The sequence below is a fragment of the Sciurus vulgaris genome, assembly GCF_902686455.1.
Source record: "Sciurus vulgaris genome assembly, chromosome: 10".
Taxonomy (NCBI): domain Eukaryota; kingdom Metazoa; phylum Chordata; class Mammalia; order Rodentia; family Sciuridae; genus Sciurus; species Sciurus vulgaris.
Genome location: NC_136470.1, coordinates 75,735,958 through 75,756,271, shown reverse-complemented (window position 1 = coordinate 75,756,271; position 20,314 = coordinate 75,735,958). Strand labels below are relative to the sequence as shown.

At 35.9% G+C, this 20,314-nt stretch overlaps 1 protein-coding gene across 4 annotated transcripts in view; it reads left to right on the top strand.

The window, feature by feature from the left end:
• Window positions 1-1,067: 1,067 nt before the first annotated feature.
• The window catches only part of LMLN (leishmanolysin like peptidase), a 103,665-nt gene continuing 84,418 nt past the window's right edge, over window positions 1,068-20,314 (top strand). For 2 of the 4 annotated variants that reach the window (XM_079156223.1, XM_079156221.1), the window contains exons 1-6: window positions 1,070-1,619; window positions 11,284-11,381; window positions 12,276-12,306; window positions 14,417-14,499; window positions 15,004-15,121; window positions 19,143-19,321. In XM_079156223.1, coding sequence (XP_079012349.1) covers window positions 1,431-1,619; window positions 11,284-11,381; window positions 12,276-12,306; window positions 14,417-14,499; window positions 15,004-15,121; window positions 19,143-19,321 — 698 coding nt within the window. In that variant the 5' untranslated portion in view covers window positions 1,070-1,430. Of the gene's footprint in view, window positions 1,620-11,283; window positions 11,382-12,275; window positions 12,307-14,416; window positions 14,500-15,003; window positions 15,122-19,142; window positions 19,322-20,314 lie in introns of all 4 variants that reach the window. The other 2 variants (XM_079156222.1, XM_079156220.1) reach the window with 2 other exon arrangements.

The window sequence follows — 20,314 nt, the reverse complement described above, 5'->3', positions numbered from 1 at the left end:
ACCTGAGTATGCAGTGGCAAGTTAATTGCGTGTGCAAATATGTGTTCTTTGTGAACACAATGCAGCGATTGTGAAAGAATGCATTGTTTTTGTTCACCTACTCAAGTTCAAAGGTACTCTGGCCAAAACTGCCACTGGAAGAACTGCATGGTTCACACATGAGTTTTCTGACACTAGTAGCATGTCCTCTATGCAATCAAAAGCCGTTCCTCCAGCATGGCACTAGAAGTCTTAATAGTTCGTGGTCTTAGCAGTGGAAAAAAACATGTTTTGAAAAATTTTGATTTTAGCATGCCAATAGATACACCTAGAGTCGTTACTTGTAAAATGGTAATATAACACCATCACACCCTTCATTTAAGTACACAGTCTCCATTAACATTGTAAATTGAGGATTTTATTTCTGACCACTACATTTCCTAATAATTTACAGTATTCAGTTTTCTGTGGAGTGATGTTGTTTAAGGTGTTTTCAGTTCCTAGTGTTCTGATGGATATTGGACTGGGCTTCACATAATTCTAGGGAAGTGCTTTACCACTGAGCTATATCTCCAGCCTTTCCAGTTCCTGTTTTTTGTTTTCATGGACCACAGGGAGGGTTGTAACACTTCTCTCAATTTTTAAGGTAGTTTCCTTCAACAGCCAGGGTCCACCAATCTTTTCCTGTTTTAGCACAGCTGTAGTTCTTAAAAGGTAACGTATGGTTGGGTGCGGTGGCGCTCGCCTGCAAACCCAGCGGCTGGGGAGGCTGAGGCAGGAGGATTGCCAGTTCAAGGCCACCCTCAGCAATTTAGCGAGGACCTGAGCAACTCAGGGAGATCCTATCTCTAAATGAAATACATAAAGGCCTGGGGCTGAGGCACAGTGATTAAGTGCCCTTTGGTTCAATCCCTGATACAAAAAAAAAAAAAAAAAAAGTATGGAGTTGAGTAAAACAGTATAGGACATAACTGATTTTGTAGGAAATGGCGTTGAGAAATGGGAATAAATTGGTGACACAACATAAGTAAAAACGTTTTTCACTCACCTTTCACACAGGACTACACTATAAAATATTTTGCAGCTGTATATATGTCCATTTACGTACCTGGCACCTAGTGATGGCAAATCCCGTGAATGAATGAAAGGGAGTGAAAACCTGCCTTAGTAAGGACACCCACGTACTACACCACCCGCCTACCATTCATCCGCTAGCCTTTCCGGTTCCCACAGCGCAACTCACGTGAGCCGTTAAATAGCATTTATTGGCTGACTCGGCGCAGTGAGTCGCGGCGGACACGACCCCGGCTGCCGTCTTGTAGGTGACGCTAGCCAGTCGAAAAACGGCTTTCCTGCGGCTGGTTCCTCCACTTGCCCGGGGCGGCGAGGGGCGGGGCTGGTCCCGGGCACAGAGGCGTCACGCACTCCATGGTAACGACGCTCGGCCGAAGATGGCGGCCGAGTGGGGTGGAGGAGGGTGTTGCTCCGGATCAGGCCCGGGTCCTAGCCGGTGGAGCGCTTCTTTGTGGGTCCGCGGCGTCTTACTCCTGTTGGGCGGCCTGCCGGCAAGCACCACGTCTGTTCCCGTCTCCGTGGGCACTTCGCCTCCCTGCCGGCACCACGTCCCCTCTGACACTGAGGTAGGGCGAAGGAAGGGCGGGAGCTGGCCGGGTGAGAGTAAAGTGATAAGGGAGAGTCACAGTAGAGGGTAATGATCCCGAGAAGGTGTTCGGGAAGAGAAAGCGAAATTGGGACGGAGACTGAGCGGTTACAGGGCTGGGACTGCTATCAGCTCCCGACACTCTGCAAAGTGGCCGAGTTAGGCACTGAGCAGCCTCACGTTCCCGTGTTTAGGCGGTAGTTCCACAGTAGTGGTTTTCACCCTGAGTGTGCTTCGAAGCACTTGTTAAAACGAAGATTGCTGTCTCGTCTCCCCCACGTTCTGACTCAGTAGGTCTGACGTGAGTCCTCCGAATTGGCTAAAATAGTTCCCAAGTGGATGATGCTGCTGGTCCAAGGACCACACTTTGGGAACCACTGATCTAAAGATTTGGGGAGAAATTGGTAGGAGAGCCAGACAAAGGCATTGGAGAGATGGTAAGGGTTTTCTGAAGACAAAAATTCAGGTTTCTTTTCGTTATTTCATTACTTCACTTTCTTTAATGCTGTTCCCCCCGCCCCCGTCCTGGAAGTGCCTGCCTTCTTCCCACCCAGTTTTTTATTTATTTATTTATTTATTTTTATTACCTGTTTAAATCCTTTCGGCTTCAGTTCAAATCTCAATTCAGGCATTTAACCATGTGTTGTTTTGTGGTAATGACTTATTTTTCAGGCATGTCTTGTTTTTGCAGTTGTAACATTCCTTGGAATAAGGTTTGTATGATATACTTTGATTCCTTCACAGTACTCAACTCAGAGGTGGACCACAATCATTCTTTTTTTTTTTTTTTTTTTTTCCCTCTTGCCGTACTGGGGATTTAACCCAAAGACACTCTACCATTGAGCTACATCCTCAGCCCTTTTTATTTTTTATTTTTAGACAGGGTCTTGCTAAGTTGCCTGGGTATTTCTTGAACTTGGGATCCTTCTGCTATAGCCTCCAGAGTCACCGGGATTACAGGCATGCCCGACCCAACCTCTTTCAGCCATTAGTAGTCACAATTGAGGAAAGGAGGAACAGTACCTAAGGCAGGGCTGCATGTTGTGATTGGTTTAGGTTCACCCAGAAATTTTCATTTTAACCCAGATATCTAAGCTCACTTATTTTTCTGGCAGTTTCCAAAAATGTTATGCATACCGTTTGTAACTGAGTTTAAGTTTTGCAGCTGTATTTATGTATTATAGCTTTTATCATGACTCTGCATTTTAGTCAAATTTGTTTCTTTAAAAACTCCACAGAGCCCTGCACTTCTCTCTTTGAATCTGGGTTAAAATAAGAGAAAGTATTTCAAAAAACCACAAAACCTTTTTGCTAGAAGGAACCTTAGTAGCTGTTTTCTTCTGGTTATCGCTAGTGTACACATCTCCAACCTGGGGGTTTTTGGGGTGGGGGTTGGGGTGTTTTTTGTTGTTGGTGGTGGTGCTTGTGTGCCAGTGATGTGTGATGCTGGGGATCAAGCCCAGGGCCTCACCCATGCTAGACTAACATCCTAACACTGAACCATAATCCCAAACCCTCCAATTTGTATCCATACCCATAGGGTAATTTTTATCTCTAGAGGCAGCCCTTTGTTCTTTGGAGACGATCATCGCTAAAGTCCTTTTTATCAAGCTGAAAACTTACTGATACTTCCCAATCTTTCCATTTCTGCTTCTTGACTGAACAAGGTTAATAGTGGAAGTACTTCAGATATTAAAAGCAAGCTATTAAGTTCTCAAGTATCCTCATCCCTAATAAATTTCCTAGTTCTTCATAGAGTATATAATAGCAAGTTGTCCTCATCATTCTCCTTGCGTTAACCTGGACAAAAAGGGTGTTAACTGTTGATTGTAATTCATCATGTTCATGCTAGTGACTACACAAACCTCTGTTACATCCTACAGGAAACCACTTGCAACCTTTTGTGTGTGTGTGTGTGTGTGTGTGTGTGTTGTGTGTGTAATGGTGGTGATAAAATACAAAACACTTTGACTTATTTAACCTGCCATCAATCAAAACTTACCCATTTTTACTTTTTATTATATTAAAAAAAAATATGTTAAACCTCCCATGGTTCTAGTTACTGGTTATCAACGTTCTGCCATTCTTGTTTCATATACTTCCAGTCATTCCCCATCACCCCACTTGACTTATTGTTATTATAAAAGGTTTTTTTCTGTAAAATTTGCATGTATTGACAAATGCATCCATGTAAAATCCATAACCCTATCACAATATAGAACTTTTCCATCATTCCATTAAGTTCCCACCTGTCCTGTGCCAGTTAAGTCTCTCCTATCCACCACAGGCAACTTGTGTTTGAATTTTTTTAAAACAGCAGGTTTATTTTTCCAGTTCTAGAACTTAGTTTATAAGGATAGAATTATATGATCTATACTCCTCTGTGTCTGGGTCCTGCTCACATCTATTTCTATGAGATTCATGTTGTTCTATGTGATAGTAATTCCTTCCTTTTTATTGTTAAGTATTCTACCGAATGCCTGTATCATAATTTGTTTTTGCATGGTCTCAATTATTTCCAGTTTTGGGGTATTGTAGATAAAATACATCCTTGTATAAGGGCTTCTGTAGATATGTATTTCATTTTATAAATACCTACAAGTGCAATTGCTAGGTCAGAGGGTAAGTGAATATTTAACTTTGTAGAAAATTACTGAATCTTTCTTCAAAGTATCGTACCGTTTTACTTTCCCACCAGCAATGTATTAGAATTATGATTGCTGCACATTCTCACCAACAGAGGTCCTTTTTAAGAAGTTTTTGCCTATCCACCAGCTCATAAAGACATTCTAGAAACATTTTCCAAAAACTTTTGAAACTATGATTCATTCTCAAATTGATTTTTATTTTTATTTATTTTTTGTGATGCTAGGGATTGGACCCAGGGCCTAGCATATGCTAAACAGGCATTCTACCACTGAGCTACATCCCCAGTCCATTTTTAGTCTGAGAGAGTGTCTGGCTAAATTACTAATGCTGGCAAATCTGTAGTCCCCTTGCCTTAGCCTCTGGAAGTCCACTGTGTCCACCTGGGATTTACTTTGTACAGTTTTTTGTTTGTGTTATTTCATTTTTTTGTTTGTTTGTTTTTGGTGGCACTGAAGAGTGATTCCAGGACCTCCTGCATGCTCCCTCACTGAACTATATCCTCAGTCTTATTTATTTTATTTTGAGACATGGTCTTGCAAATAGCCCAGGCTAACCTTAAAATTGTGATCCTCCTGCCTCAGTCACCCAAGTAGCAGGGATTACAGTTGTGTATACTGTGCTTATTATTTCCTCTTTCTACTTATTGTGAATTTACTTTGTTCATATTACTAGGGGGAAACTTAGGTCATTGTTTTTTAAGCCCCCCACCCCTTGCAACTTTTAATTCAAAGATACAAATTTCTTTTAAAGGCCTGCGGCAGTAGAGTGCTTGCCTAGTGTGCTCCAGGCCCTGGGTTCACACATAGACACACATATACCAAATAAAGAAATTTCTAAGTAATACTTTAATTCCTCCCCACAGATTTTGCCACATTATATTTTAATTATCATTTAGTTTAAATGTTTATTTCCCTTGACAATCTCTTTCTTTATCCATGAATTATTAAAATTGTTTAAAATGTGTAATTTATAAATATTCAGTTCTTTTATTATTGATTTCTAATTTAAGTATAGAATAGCCTCTATAAGACATCAGTTATGAAATTTGAGGTTATTTTATTTATAGCTTAAACTATGTTGTAGCCTATTTTTTTGTGTATATTTGTAAAGAATAAATGTATGGTTATTGAGTAGATTTCTATACATATGAATAAGGTGAGGCAATCGTGTACTTCATATTTCCTGTATTCTTAAAATTTTAGTCTAATTGTTAAGGTCTTAGTCTTTAAGATTATAGATTTGTTTCTTTGTTTAGTTCTGTCAGTTTTGCTTCATAAATTTTGACTCTCTTTTAATTAAATGCATTCAAATTTATAATTTTTTTATGTCCTTTTGATGTTGTGACCTTTAATCATTTTGTATGATATTAACTATAACCATTTCAGCTTGCTTATGATTAAAGTTTACTGGTATATCTCTTTCCATCCTTTTGCAGTTATTGCGTGTGTGTGTGTGTGTGTGTGTGTGTGCGCTTATGCATTTTAGGTAATGTTTATTGTCTTTGTGTGTGTGTGTGTGTGTGTGATACTAAGGATTGAACCAGGGCACTCCATCCCTGCACTATTTCCCCAGTCCTTTTTCATTTTTTATTTTGAGACAGTGTCTCATTGAGTTTCCAAGTCTGGCCTCAAACTTGACATACTTCTGCCTCTACCTCCCAAGTCACTGGAGTTACAGGCATGTTCCACCACGCCTGACACAATATATATCTTTTGTTTATTACATCCATTTAATGTTAATATTGCCTTATCAAACAGACTGGGATTGCAATGTTGAATAGGAATGGCTAGAGTATACACCCTTGCCTTGTTCTTTATTTTGTTCATAATTTTACATCTGTATTCATGAGGAATATTGGTTTGTAGTTTGGTTTTGTTATTTTTATAATACATTTGAGTTTGGTCTGAGAGTGGTGTTGACCTTATAGAATGAGTGGGGAAATTCCTTCCTCTTCTCCCCACTACCTCTTTTTTAAGAAACAGTTTGTGTGGAATCAGTATTTCTTCTTTTTTTTTTTTTTTTCTTTTTTTCTTTTTTTGGTATAAGCCATTGAACACAGTGGCACTTAACTACTGAGCCACATTCCCAGCCTTTTTTAATTTTTGTTTTGAGACAGCATCTCGTTAAATTGCTTAGGGCCTCACTACTGGCCTTGAATTTGTGATTCTCCTGCCTCAGCCTCCTGTGTCACATGGATTACACAGGTTTCTGCCGCCATGCCTGGCGTAATCCCTGAGCTTTTTGATATTGTTGTAACTATATGTATTATAAACATCATTATTACAGATTTTTTTATAAGGTTGTAACTACATATAAGCCTCATGATTACAACTTTATATTTTTTTCCTTAAAAAAAATTTTTTTTTGGGGGCGCTGAGGATTGAACTCAGGGCCTTGTGCATGCAAGGCAAGCTCTCTATCAACTGAGCTATATCTCTAGCCTTAAATATTTTTTATACTTGTAAAGAAATTAAAACATAAGAAAGATGTGTATATTCGCATTGAGGGTTCCCAAGACCACTGCAGATTTGGTGTTGTGCTCACTGAACTCAGCATGTAATCATGCTCACATTTAGGATTTATTTCAGCGAAAGGACATAAAGCAAAATCAACCAAGCATAAAGGATTATTATTCAAAGACTGGAGTAAACCAGGCAAAAAGTTTTAAAGTCCTCTCCAAGTAGGGTCACATAGGTCTTGCTCAGTTCCTTCAGCAGTGAACTGTGTCAATATGCACAAAGTGTTCCCTACCAGTAAAGCTCATTTGAGCCTTGGCATCCAGGGATTTTATTGGAGGTTGGGTATGTAGGGATGACATATTATGTAGAGATTATTTTAACCACTGAAATTCCAGACTCCTGAAAATGAGGAATGGTTCAGCACTTTTTTACACAAGCACTTTATTTATTTATTTTTTTTTGGTACTGGGGATCAAACTCAGGGCCTTGTGCTTGCGAGGCGAGCACTCTACCAGCTGAGCTATCTCCCCAGCCCTACACAAGCACTTTAATTAGAGTGAGCCACCCTTATCATTCAAGGAAGTTTTAGATCAATACAGGGACCTGCTTGCCATTCAATTCCCGAATTCTAGTGGAAGGTCAATCTTGCAAGCAGGCCTTAATAGAGATAACAGTCTCATTCCTGCTATGTTAGCTCTTCTGTTCAGTAGTCTTTTATATCTCCTGAATATTTACTATTTCCAGTGGCCTTATGCCTTCCTCCAGAACCACATTAGCATCTGCTTTCACTTCCATGAAGAAATACCATAAAGAACTTCCTTTAGCATTTTCTGTAATGTAGGTCTGCTGGTGATGAATTCTCTATTTGCATTTTTCTGAATTGCCTAAATTTCCTCTTCACTTTTTTTTTTTTTTTTAATTTGGGGTCTTGATGTGTTGTGTTCGTGGTCCTTGAATTTGCATTCCTCTTTCCTTAATCTCCTGTGTAGCTAGGATTATAGGTATATCCTACCATGACTAGCTTTCTCTTCATTTTTGCAGTTTCATTGGTTTTAGACTTACATGTTCAACATCTGTTTTTAACCTTTTAACAATTGTTTCATTGTCTTCTAGTCTCCATTGTTCTTGATGAGAAGTCAATACCATTCCTATTTCTCTTCTCCTCCTGCATATAAAATGTTGTTTTTCTCTTACTGCTTTAAAAAGTTTCCCTAACTTTCCAGTGCTGTAGTCTCTGAACACTTTGCTGTAGGTCTAACACAGGCCAGTAAGGTTCTGACTTTTTTGCCACTCCAAGAGACACAGAACGAGAAGTGCCTTCAGGCAAATAAACATGCAAATCTCAGTGATACAATTTGTATATTCCAAGAGTAGATTTTTCCAGGTTGTGCCTGGTTTTTAATTGTTTGTTTGGGTTTGGGTTGTTTTTATTTGTTTTAGTACTTTCAAATAGTATTTTAAAAATATTTTGTTCATATTTTATAATGTGTTCTCTATAGGGAGATTAGTCATATTAAGCTACCATTCCATTTCTGGAAGCCACCAGTTCCCAATGTTTGTGTCTACAGATTACTGCTCTGCTTCATTGTCTGTTACATTTAAGTTCAGAGATAATAATCCCTATTTCATTCTTTCAGGTCTTTTCTCAAATATCACCTCCCTGAAACATCTCCTTATTGTTTCTTTAAGTCTGACTTAAGTGCCCTCCTTCTGTGATTTTTATTTATTTTATTGTGGTAATTATTGGATTTATTTGTCTTTTGTTACCTTTAGGTCAGGGACTATATGGTTTATATTTGAATCCAAGTGCCTGTAACAGTGCCTTGCATATGAAGGCATATGTTTTTTAAAAATACTTTTAGTAGTAAATGGACCTAATAACTTTATTTTATTTATTTATTTTTATGTGATGCTGAGAATCAAATCCAGTGCCTCATATGTAGGCATGCACTCTTCCACTGTGCTACAGCACCGTCCCATCCATATATTAATGTAGTACAGCTGTAGCCCAGTGGTAGAGTGCCTGTTTAGCATGAGCAAGATCCTGGGTTCCATTCCCAACACCTAGAATGAATGAATGAATAAATAAGTAAATTTGTTAGTTTTGGCTATTAGTTGAATTCTTTTTTTTTTTTTTTTTTTTTTTTTTTCATGGTACCCAGAGCCTTGTGCTTCTAAGGCAAGTACTCTACCAACTGAGCTATATCCCCAGCCCTTGTTGTTGAATTCTTTTTGAGTCTTGAGTCTACCTTTCATTTTTAATATATTATGGATGCAAAAGAAAATAATTTTTTTACTGTTGTTTGCTTGTGTTGTGGTACTAGAAATGGAACCTAGGGTCTCACACCTGCTAGGCAGGTGCTGTATCACTGAGCTACATACCCAGCCCTTTTTAAAGAATTTTATTTCAAGACAGGTCTTGCCAATTTGCCAAGGCTGACCTGAAACTTGCAGTCTTCCTGCCTCAGCCTCTTGAGTAGCTGGGATTGTAGGCATGCACCACCACCTTCAGCTAAAAAAATGTTTTAATGATTTTATACTATTTTATCCATTTTTTCATATTAATTTCATTAGTGTTAACTCATCCTGAAGAAAGAATATTGTGTTTCTCTTTCCATTTTCTCTGTTTTTAGTTTTTGAAGGTTGATTGATATATGTTTGTGTTTTAGGCACTGTAGATTGTAGAGCAGTTTAGACAAGTATACAGTTAATTATAATACAGTCTAAATAATGATGTACTATGTAAATGAAACTGTTGAAGTTAAAGGAAGGTGAGATCATTTCTTTCAGAGAGGATTTTAGGTTTGTTTCATGGGTCTCACATGCTACAATCTTTTTACTGGAGGAGGATTCTAAATTATGGAAGAGGAGGAGAGACCATTCCAGGGAGGGAAAAGCATAAGCAAGCATGAGTAACAACATGCACAAAGGAAGAGGCAAAGAATCACAATTTGTGTTCAGAAAACACCAAATAGTTTAGTTTCTCCAGAGATAAGTAGTAGGAGAAAGATGGAAGAAATTGTTTTAATGAAAATATTATAGTGAACATTTTTTGAGCGTTTATTTTACATTAGTCAGATTTATGTGTGTTATTTCATATTGTTTACACACAAGAAAACTTGGTCACAGAAAAGTTAGGTAACTTGCCTAAGATCACAGAGTTAGTATACATGGTGGAGCCAAGAATACAGTCCCAGAAATTTAATTCTAGAATCTGCATCTTTAACCACTGGCTTCTAGAGGGCTTTGATATATCAGTATAAGGATTTTAGTCTATAGGTTTCTTAAAATGCAATTGGAAATACCATATCCCTTTGCTATGCTTAGACATTTCTGATGGCTTTTTTACTCGCTATAAAACAGTCTGGGTCTAGGGCCATGTCTCAGTGCTGCAGCACTTGCTTAGCATATACAAGGCCCTGGGATCATCCCTAGCACTGAAGGAAAAAACAGTCTGTTATCTGGAGAGGTGGGTTAGAATGAAATGAAAAGGGGGGAAAGACTGGAGGCAGGGTATCAGGCCAGTAGTGTGGGCAATAAGGATACCTATGAGTTCTTATGTATTAATAGGTCAAAGGCATACAGTAGAGCTGTTTTCTATAAAACATAAAATTCCATTGTCTTTTATATAAATCATCATAAACAATATAAGAAGAAAAATGTGACTGTTCATTGCTAGAGTTATAAGAATGGAGTAGCATATAGCTTACTTTTAGTTGATCTAACACATTTTTTTCTGTAATTTAAGAGTTGCGTGAAGTTTTTTTCTTATTTATTTATTTATTTATTTATTGGTACCAGGGATTGATCCCAGGAGTGCTTAACCACTGAACCACATCCCAAGGCCTTTTTAAAAATTTCTTACTTTTTCATTTTTTGAGACAGGGTCTTGCTGATTTGCTTAGGGCTTTTGTAGTTTCTGAGGCTGGCCTTGAACTTGCAATCCTCCTGCCTCAGCCTCCTGAGTCACTGAGAGTACAGGCATTTACCACTATGTCTGACTAAGAGTTGAATAAAGTTTTGATACTGCTGCCACCTTCCTTCTCTTTTTTTCCCTCCCTTTAAAAAATTATGGAAATGAGAAAATTCAAAATGAAACACTCTTGCAAGAAATTTTTGTGCTCTTTTTAGAATACTTTTAAGATACTTTTAGTCTTTTCCTGAAGACTCAAAATCAACAAAATTGCAATAAGAAATACAGTAAGAAGCTACAGATAAGCAGCAGAGAAACCCAAAACCTTTTTGGCAGCTAGTATTACTGCAACAATTTACTTGTATTACTCAAGTTCCTAGTATTCTTCTAGATGATAGAAGTTGCTTGGGAGATATTTGAGGTTCATGAATGCTGAAATCATGGAATATGAGCCAGAGGACTTTTTCGCTAGATATAAATTTGAAATTTGGTTGTTGATTTTAAGTTTGGATCTCAGTTGACTAATAAAATGGGTATATTTTATTATATATAAATTCTGTCTCAATAAAGAAAAATATGTACATCTTCTAAAAAAATTTTTTTAAAACTATTCCTTTTTCTAGGTCATAAATAAGGTTCATCTTAAGACAAATCATGTTGTAAAGAGAGATGTTGATGAGCATTTAAGAATTAAGACTGTCTATGATAAAAGTATTGAAGAGTAAGTACACTATTATTTTTTCATCTTTTTATTGTTAATCTAAGTAGTAAAGATTTTTCTTCTGTTGTTCATAGATCAAACTTTTAAAAAGGCCAGTATAGCTTTAAGATGGGATTAATCAGGGGCTGGGGTTGTGGCTCAGTGATAGAGTGTTTGCCTAGCATGTGTGAAGCACTGGGTTTGATCCTCAGCACCACATAAAAATAAATAAATAAAATAAAAGTATCGTGAGTCCATCTATAACTAAATATACTTATGAATATATAAAAGATGGAATTAATCAGAAGATGCTTTTTAGTCTGGAAAGCTGAAGGCCATAGGAAATGATTAAAATCAGTTCATGGGGCTGGGGAGATAGCTCAGTTGGTAGAGTGCTTGCCTTGTAAGCACAAGGCCCTGGGTTCGATTGCCAGCACCCAAAAAAAAAAAATCAGTTCATCAGGAATACCTTAAACAGATCAAATGTGAATCCTCCTGAATGTTATCAGTAATAGATCTGGAAGGCTCTTGCCAATAGTACTTGGAGGAAATACTAATATAAACTATAATAAGAAAGTTTACCAAGTTATTAACCAGATTTTAACCTAAGAAGGGTCCAGAAAACAGATGAATTATGAGTCTGTAGTTTATGAAGAGCTATTAGGGGTAGTTTGTCTTTTCCTACCCTTGACATTCCCAGATGAATGAGATAACGTATGATCATACTTAGCACTGTGATTTGGCACAGAGTGATCCTCAAATACTCATTGTGGTAAATGGAGATTTTGGGGAACAGGTACTATATATATATGTTTCCATATAGCATTCCTTGGGCTGTTGACTGATGGAATCTGAACAAATGAGAGTGCTTTGCCTCAAAGTGACGAAGTCTTATGTTTTATGTCATTGTTTCAGGTTACTTCCTGAGAAAAGACACCTTGTAAAGGTATGTAATAGATACTTAGGAATTAGAATATTTAAAATGAATATGTTTTTATATGTAAATTCTTTTTTTATTTTTATTTTTTAATTTTTTTGCAGTCCTGGGAATTGAACCCAGGGGCAAGCTACAACTGAACTATACTCCACCCCTTTTTATTTATTTATTTTTTTTGAGGAAAGGTCCTGGCAAGTCACTACTGGCCTCCAACTTACAGTCCTCCTGCCCCACTCTCTCGTATAATGTATAAATTCTGCTTCAATAAAGAAAAAAATACAAGACTTTTTTGTGAATGATTAAATAAAAGATGTTGGTAGTGAATGTATTTATCATTTTACCAAGTAGTTTTTGTAGGCACTAAATGAAATTTTGTCAGTAACAAGCTAGTTGCCTTATTTTATGATTGATACTAAATCAGTCTTCTCCTTTTTTACTTCTTTCTCAAGTTTTTGGAACAAGGCATGCTGGGTTGGGTGAAAAAGATAACTTTTGAAAAACAGGGAGTATACCTTTCTTTTTGTGAGAATGTTCATTCTTCTGAAGACTGATTGACCTGATATTGTGTACACCAAAGTTGTTTATTAAGATCCTTAATTTCAGGGTGGGAGGGGTGGGGGGAAGGGAAAAAAATAACAGAATGAATCAAACAACATTACTCTATGTAAATTTATGATTACACAAATGGTATGCCTTTACGCCACGTACAAACAGAGAAACAACATGTATCCCATTTGTTTACAATAAAAAAAAAAAAAAAACCCACAGATAACACTCCACACCCTTAGAATGGCCATTAAAAAAAAGGTAAATAACAAGTGTTAGGGAGGATGTGGAGAAACTGGACCTCTCACACATTGCTGGTGGAATGTAAATTGGCATAGCCACTGTGGCAAATAGTTTGGCTGCTCCTCAAAAAGTTAAACATAGGGTTGGGGAGGTACCTCAGCGTGAGAGTGCTTGCCTAGCACATGTGCAGCCCTGGGTCTGATCCCCAGCAACACACAAAATATAAAAGTTAAACTTAGAGTTACCATATGACCTAGGAATTCTATTCCAAGGTATATAACAAGAGAAATAAAAACACGTCCACCCAAAATTTTGCACATAAATATTTCAAGGAGCACTATTTCCAATAGCTAAAGATGGAAATGACCCAAATGTCTATCAATGGATGAATGATAAACAATGAATGGAACATGAATAGAGTGAAATATGGTTTTGGCTATAAAAATAATGCCCACTACACCAAGAGCAAAGCACGTTAAGTAAAAGAAGCCAGATGCAAAGACCACATATTATATTATTCCATTTATATAAAATGTTCAGAATAGACAAATTCACAGAGACAGAAAGTGCACTAGGGACTTGTAGAGGCTGGGAGGGGAGGAGGGGATGGAGACTGACTCCCTGATGCATATGGGGTTTTGCTTTGGGGGGATGAAAATATTCTGGAATTATATAGGGTGATGGTTGTATAACATAGTGAGTATACTAAAAGCCACTGAAACATACACTTTAAAGTGATTAAGATGGTGAATTTTATGTTACATGAATTTTGCCTCCACAAAACAGAGTTAACAGAGACACTGTAGTTAAATAAAGGCCTAGAGTTAAAAAGGTTGAAATATGAAAGTTGACATGAAAAAAAAAAAAAAAAGATCCTTAATTTCATCATGTTTTTAACTACAGAGTCACACACACATATACACATTAAGCCAAATCACTGTGAGCTACAGGAATTGGTGAGTTTACACTTAAGATTTTTTTTAACATAAACTGCCCATGAGAGAGTCTAAATTGGTCTCATACTTCCTGGATTAATAATTGAGATTTACATTTTTTAATTTTTTATTTAAATGGAAGTAGGGAAAGAAGTTTCTGCCTAGTGCTCTTCTTTTCCCAACCTCAACTAGAGAATAAGGAAATTTCTTTCCACCTATTCACTCTTTCCCTATCCACTGCCATACAACCTTTGACTAGTATTAGTATTCCATAATTGTAAGGTTTTTCTTTCTTGTCCTCTCAGTCTTATATACTGTGCTTATTTATTTAACTATAATTTATCCCTTGACTATAATTCTGATTTTTTTTTTTTTTTTTTCAAACTATTATTTAGAACAAACTTTTCCCGCAAGCTATTTCTTATCTAGAGAAGACTTTTCAGGTTCGTAGACCTGCTGGCACCATCTTACTTAGCAGGTAAGTCACACTAAACATTGATTGTTTTCTTCATTCATTTAGTTCTCTGCCCTCCTCATTCTACCAGCATGACAATGTATAAAATTTATAGTACAATATTTTATTTTACTTGTTCTTAGAGACCAAATTGCAACATGTTTAAAAAGAATGAAAAAATACCTGCTGGATAAACATTCTTTCCCTAATTTTCCATTATGAGGTAGCCTGTAGGATGTTTTCCAAGGGTGGTATTGTTTCTCTGTTCCCCAAGCCCGCTTTATCTCTTCTTCACATGGCTATAGTAGTGGCTTCATGAAAGTATTTGGGTGCTTGAAAACCTAGATCAGAGTGATTCCCCCAGAACTAGAATTCCTTCTTAGCCTACTTTTGTAACTTAAACAGTAAACTTATTAGTGAATTAACGTAGCAGCTACCAGTTTATTGCATTGTTTTTAACTGCTATGAACTATTCTTTTCTTACTCTTATTTTTTGTATTTAAACTTTAATATACAAATGTACCAAAGACAATGTGCAACAAACCAATACCTACGGAAAGAAAATGATCCTCATAGATACTGTACTGGTGAATGTGCACCATATACAAAGTGTGGACCAGTTATTGTGCCTGAGGAACATCTCCAGGTAATTCACCCTGCTCTTAGCAATGTTTTTTACTCTATAACCTAACCATGAGAACACATTTAAATCTGTTTCAGCAGGAATTTTTTATAGATTCAAGTATAAAGCCTTAGTAACTTTATTTTTCTACTGAAAGTAATCATGAATATGCTGACTCTGTTCTTTCCTTGCTTTTTAAGTGCATTTAATGACATTTCCTTTCATTTGTTTTCTTCATCATTTATCTATAAAGTGGTGAATCTGTTTAGCTAAGAACTTTATCCTTGTTTTCCAGAACATCTTTGAGCAGTTATATAGCTTACCTCAGTTTTTTTAAAGGGGCAATTTGATATCTCTTAAAATAAAAAATAGTATGCTTCAACCTGACCTATATATTTATTCCATAAAAATATTAATAACTGTGTGGGGCACAATGGTACATGACTGTATTCCCAGCTACTTGGAGGGCTGAGTCAGGAAGATTGCTTGAGTTTATGAATTTGAGACCAGCTGGAGCAACACAGTGAGGCACTGTCTGAAGAAAAGAGAAAAAAAAAAAACCAACTTATTAACTATCTTATGTGTGTTCAAGGGTGTTCTTTATAAAACTATAAGTATACATATGTAGGTTATTATATTATGTTATAACCATAGAATGGTTTGTTATAGAACAAAGTAGATCTCTATGTACTGACTTGGAAAGATATTTAAGCTCTTAAATGAAGAAAAAGTATCAATATGTTTTATTTGAAAAGTGCAGATATGCATATGATAAAAATTATGAAATGGTCTAAAGGAATATGCACATTAAGAAATCTGGATACATATCAAAATGTTAATGATTTCCTTTAAGAACTAATGGTAACTACAAAACTTTAGTGATAAAAACTACATGCTGTCATAAAAATATACATGAAGACCAGTGGAACATAACAGAAGACACACAAACAACCCACACAGATTTAGTCACAGTCATCTCATCTTTGACAAAGGTGCCAGAAACACAAGGTGGAGAAAAGATAGCCTTTTTAAACAAATGGTGCTAGGAGAACTGAATAGCCATTTGTAGAATGAAATTAGACCCCCATCTCTCACCCTGCACAGAAGTTACCTCAAAGTGGAGAAAAGACCTAGGAATTAGACCAGATACTGTGTAACTCAGAGAAGAAAACAGGGACCAATACTTAACATATAAGCACAAGCACTGACTTTCTTAATAAGACTTCTGAAGCACAAGAAATAAAGCCAAGAATCAGTACGTGGAATGGCATCAAATTAAAAAGTTTCTGCACATCAAAGGAATGTGAAGAGAGAGCCTACAGAATGGAAGAAAATCTTTGCTGTTTATCCTTTAGACAGAGGATTAATATTCAGAACATATGAAGAACTCAAAAAATTTAAAACACCAAGAACACAAATAACACAATCAATAAGGGGGCAAAGGAAATAAAGACATTCTCAAAAGAAGTAAGGCAAATGGCCAAGAGATATATGAAAAATGTTCAACATTTTTAGCAATCAGGAAAATGTAAATCAAAACTATATTGAGACTTCATGCCACCCCAATTAGAATGGCAACCATCAAGAATGTAAATAATAATAAATGATGTAGAGGATATGGGGAGAAAGGAACACATAAATTATTGGTGGGACTATAAATTAGTATAACCATTGTGGAAATCAGTATAGCGATTCCTCAGGAGACTAGGAATGGAACCAACATATGACCCAGCTATTCTACTCCTCAATGCTTATCCAAAAGAACTAGAATCAGCATACCATAGCAATACATGCATTCTAATGTGTATAGAAGTGCAATTCACAATAGCCCTGTTAGGAAACCAGCCTAGGTATCTATCAGAAGATGAACAGTTAAATAAAATGTATCTATACACAATGAAGTTTGATTCAGCCATAAAAAAGAATGAAATGGCATCATTTGGTGATAAACTGATAGAACTGGAGAACATCATAATAAGTGAATTTGTATAAGCCAGACTTAGTTAAGAGTCCAATGTTTTATATGCTGAAGCTAGAGAGAAAAAAAGGGGATCTTATGAAAACAGGAAGGATATCAGTAATGTAGAGGTCGGAGATCTGAGGGGAGGGGGAAGGGGAAAAGGGGAAGAACTGGGGAATAAAATTGACCAAATTATGCTATATGCATGTATGAATATATCACAGTAAATCCCATTTTATATATAATTATGATACATCAATGAAAAAAGTACATGTATATGTTTATATTGTAAATAAATAGAAGGAAGACCAGAAGAATAAAGGAAGGGACACAGGGGAGGGAGGACAGGAAGGAAAGGGGAAGTACTGGGGAATGAATTAAATCAAATTGTTTCATGTATATAATGACATGTTATAATAAATCCCACTATTTAGTTATAATATACTAATAAAAACACAAAAAGGAATTGGATGGTAGGCACTTTTCTTTGTTATTTATTTTTGTGATGTTCTGATTTTTCATATTGAGAATCTATTATACTTGTAGCAGAAAAAATAGAAAATTTAAATATATATACCAGAAAACAAATTCATTATACATATAAATCTGAAAATATTATTTTCAGGTACAACTGTTTTCTCTAATTCACTGCATTCTTTTATTACTTATAGAAAATGAATACAGTAGTAAACATTGACTTTATAGCCAATATTAATCATATATTTTAAATTAGATTTCTTTTTTTAAAGTTTTCTTCTTAAAGTATTTGCAGCTAAGTAAAGGCTTCTATAACACTATGGGATGGCACCTGTACAATTTGCTTGCTTCATTTTTATTTAATTTTTCAAATTCTCATGCATAAGAGCTTTAGGAACACGTTTAAAAATTTAAACAAATTGTTGATTGTATCCCTATCTCTTTTGCTAAGGCATTTGCTAGGTATTTTAAGACTAATTTCATTAATTTTTCCTAAGGGTTTGTTCATTGTTTTTAATTTTCTTGGCTCTTCCAAAGTTCTACTTCCTACTTTTTGAAAGTTATGATTTTTTTTAATTAGACAATTATGAGAAAGAATGCTTAAAATTGTAACTTTTTTGTAATACCAGCTATTAATAGGTTAAAATAATTGAATTTTAAAATTATAAAGATATGTTATAGAAGGAAGAGTAAACAACTTATACTTTCTACTAAGTGAAATGGAAGTGTCTGGTTCTTTTGTTTTTGTTTTTTTCTTCTTTGTGCAAGCATAGCTTCACCTAAAAAAAATTTACTGATTTTTTTTCTAATTGTAATTTGAAGAGTCAAAGTAAGATTTGCCTAGAAAATACTAGAAACAAGTCATCTTACTGCTGACAGGGGCAAAAAAAGAAAACTAGAAACAAGGGTAATAATTACAAATGACTAACTTTTTCTTTGTATGGTTTTGTATGATCTAATTTTTTAACAAGCTACATGGATTTCTTTACAATAGGAAATGTATTTCCATTAACTAAAAGTTTTTTATTAATTTTGAAATAACTATAGATTCAAAGAAAGTTGCAAAAAGTACATAGAGGACGTTACTCAGTGGTAGAACACTTAGCATGATGAGAACCTGGGTTCAATTCTATCACCACCAAAAAAAAGGCATACGGAAGTTCCTTCACTAAGTTTTAGGGTTTTAAAACCTTTTCAATTTCCATCTTTTCTGCATCCTTGTTTTTTGACCATATTTATAAATAGAATTATTTGTTTTCATTGAGTTTATAGATTTATGATCATTTTATAAAGTAGAAATTTTAGCCAAATTTAAAGTTAGAGATAGGTTTTTTTTAGGTTTTATTTTGTTATTGTTTTTTGTTCTATTTGCGATGGTTTTCTCACTATGTATCCCAGTCTGGTCTCAAACTCAGCTCAAGCAGTCCTCCTGCCTGAGTCTCGAAAGTACTGGGACTACAGGCATATGCCACTGCTTGTTAAAGTTTAGAGGTAATAAATAAAAGTTAATAATACCATATTTAGATATATATTGGATTCACTCTAAATTTGTCACTTCAGCTAACCACATCTCTGTTCTGATTTTGCTCCTCACCCTCACGGGTGTAGCAATGCAGGGTTTGCCGAGGGGGTAAGTGGCCCTGTGGAGCAGTGGGTGTGCTGGACCAAGAGGGTGTCCAGGATGCAGACTTTGTCCTTTATGTTGGTGCGCTGGCCACTGAGAGATGCCGCCATGAAAACATCATCTCTTATGCAGCCTACTGTCAGCAGGAAGCAAAAATGGACAGGTAAAGGTTCCTTTGAGATTTGTTTTATAAGATCTAATAAGGGAACTCTTAAACCATATTTTTATTGTTACCATTACAGAAATCTTATATTTGACAAATTGCCTCTACTAGTAAGAAATAACATGCTGCCTGGGTTTGGAAGGGTGTCCCTCTGATAGGACTATTAATCAATAGTCCCTATGATAGGACTGTTATTCGTATGGTAATAGAAGTTTTCTGGTCAGAATGAAAGAAAAGTAAAACATTTCCTTTGACTTTTTCTTCTGCCTCTCCTCTTTCATTCTGATCCTATCTTTTTTGCCCATAAACTCCAAAGAAAAAGTGAATTTTCTTTCAAGGTGAATACTTCTGTAAAGAAACATTTCAGTTGTTAATTGAAAATAATTTGTCATATCATTTATTTGATATGCTGCACTTAGCTAAATCATCACTTAAAAATTCAGAAACTTTTTTGGTTTTTACAAATGATTTCAAAAAATTTCATGATAAAGCAACCTAACCTTGAAATGAAAAGTTAGTGTGTGTATGTATATGTATATTTATGTAAGATTGCCTGTCTTACACCAAGCAAATCAGTTAAAAGCAGTAGAAACTGACACATGTCTCAGAATTGACTGTATGGACATTCTCAAATTTAAGAGAGGGTTCTATGACTAGTTCATGTGCATGTAAGAACTATGCTGAGGTGCAAAACATCCACCTATTGATCAAAAGACTCCAACATAAGGAGCTATTTCTCTTCTACTGATGTAATTTACTTAAAGGAAATATAGGAAACTTGGTTGACTGAATCATGTAGACAATACAAAGAAAATGCTGATATATGCTTCAGAATCATATTTTCAATCTTTATTTATGTATTTATTTATTTTTGGTACTAGGGATTAAACCCAGAGGCACTTTACCACTGAGCTACATTCCCAGCCTTTTTATTTTTTATTTTGAGACAGGGTCTTCCTAAGTTGCTTAGGGCCTTGCTGAGTTGCCCAGGCC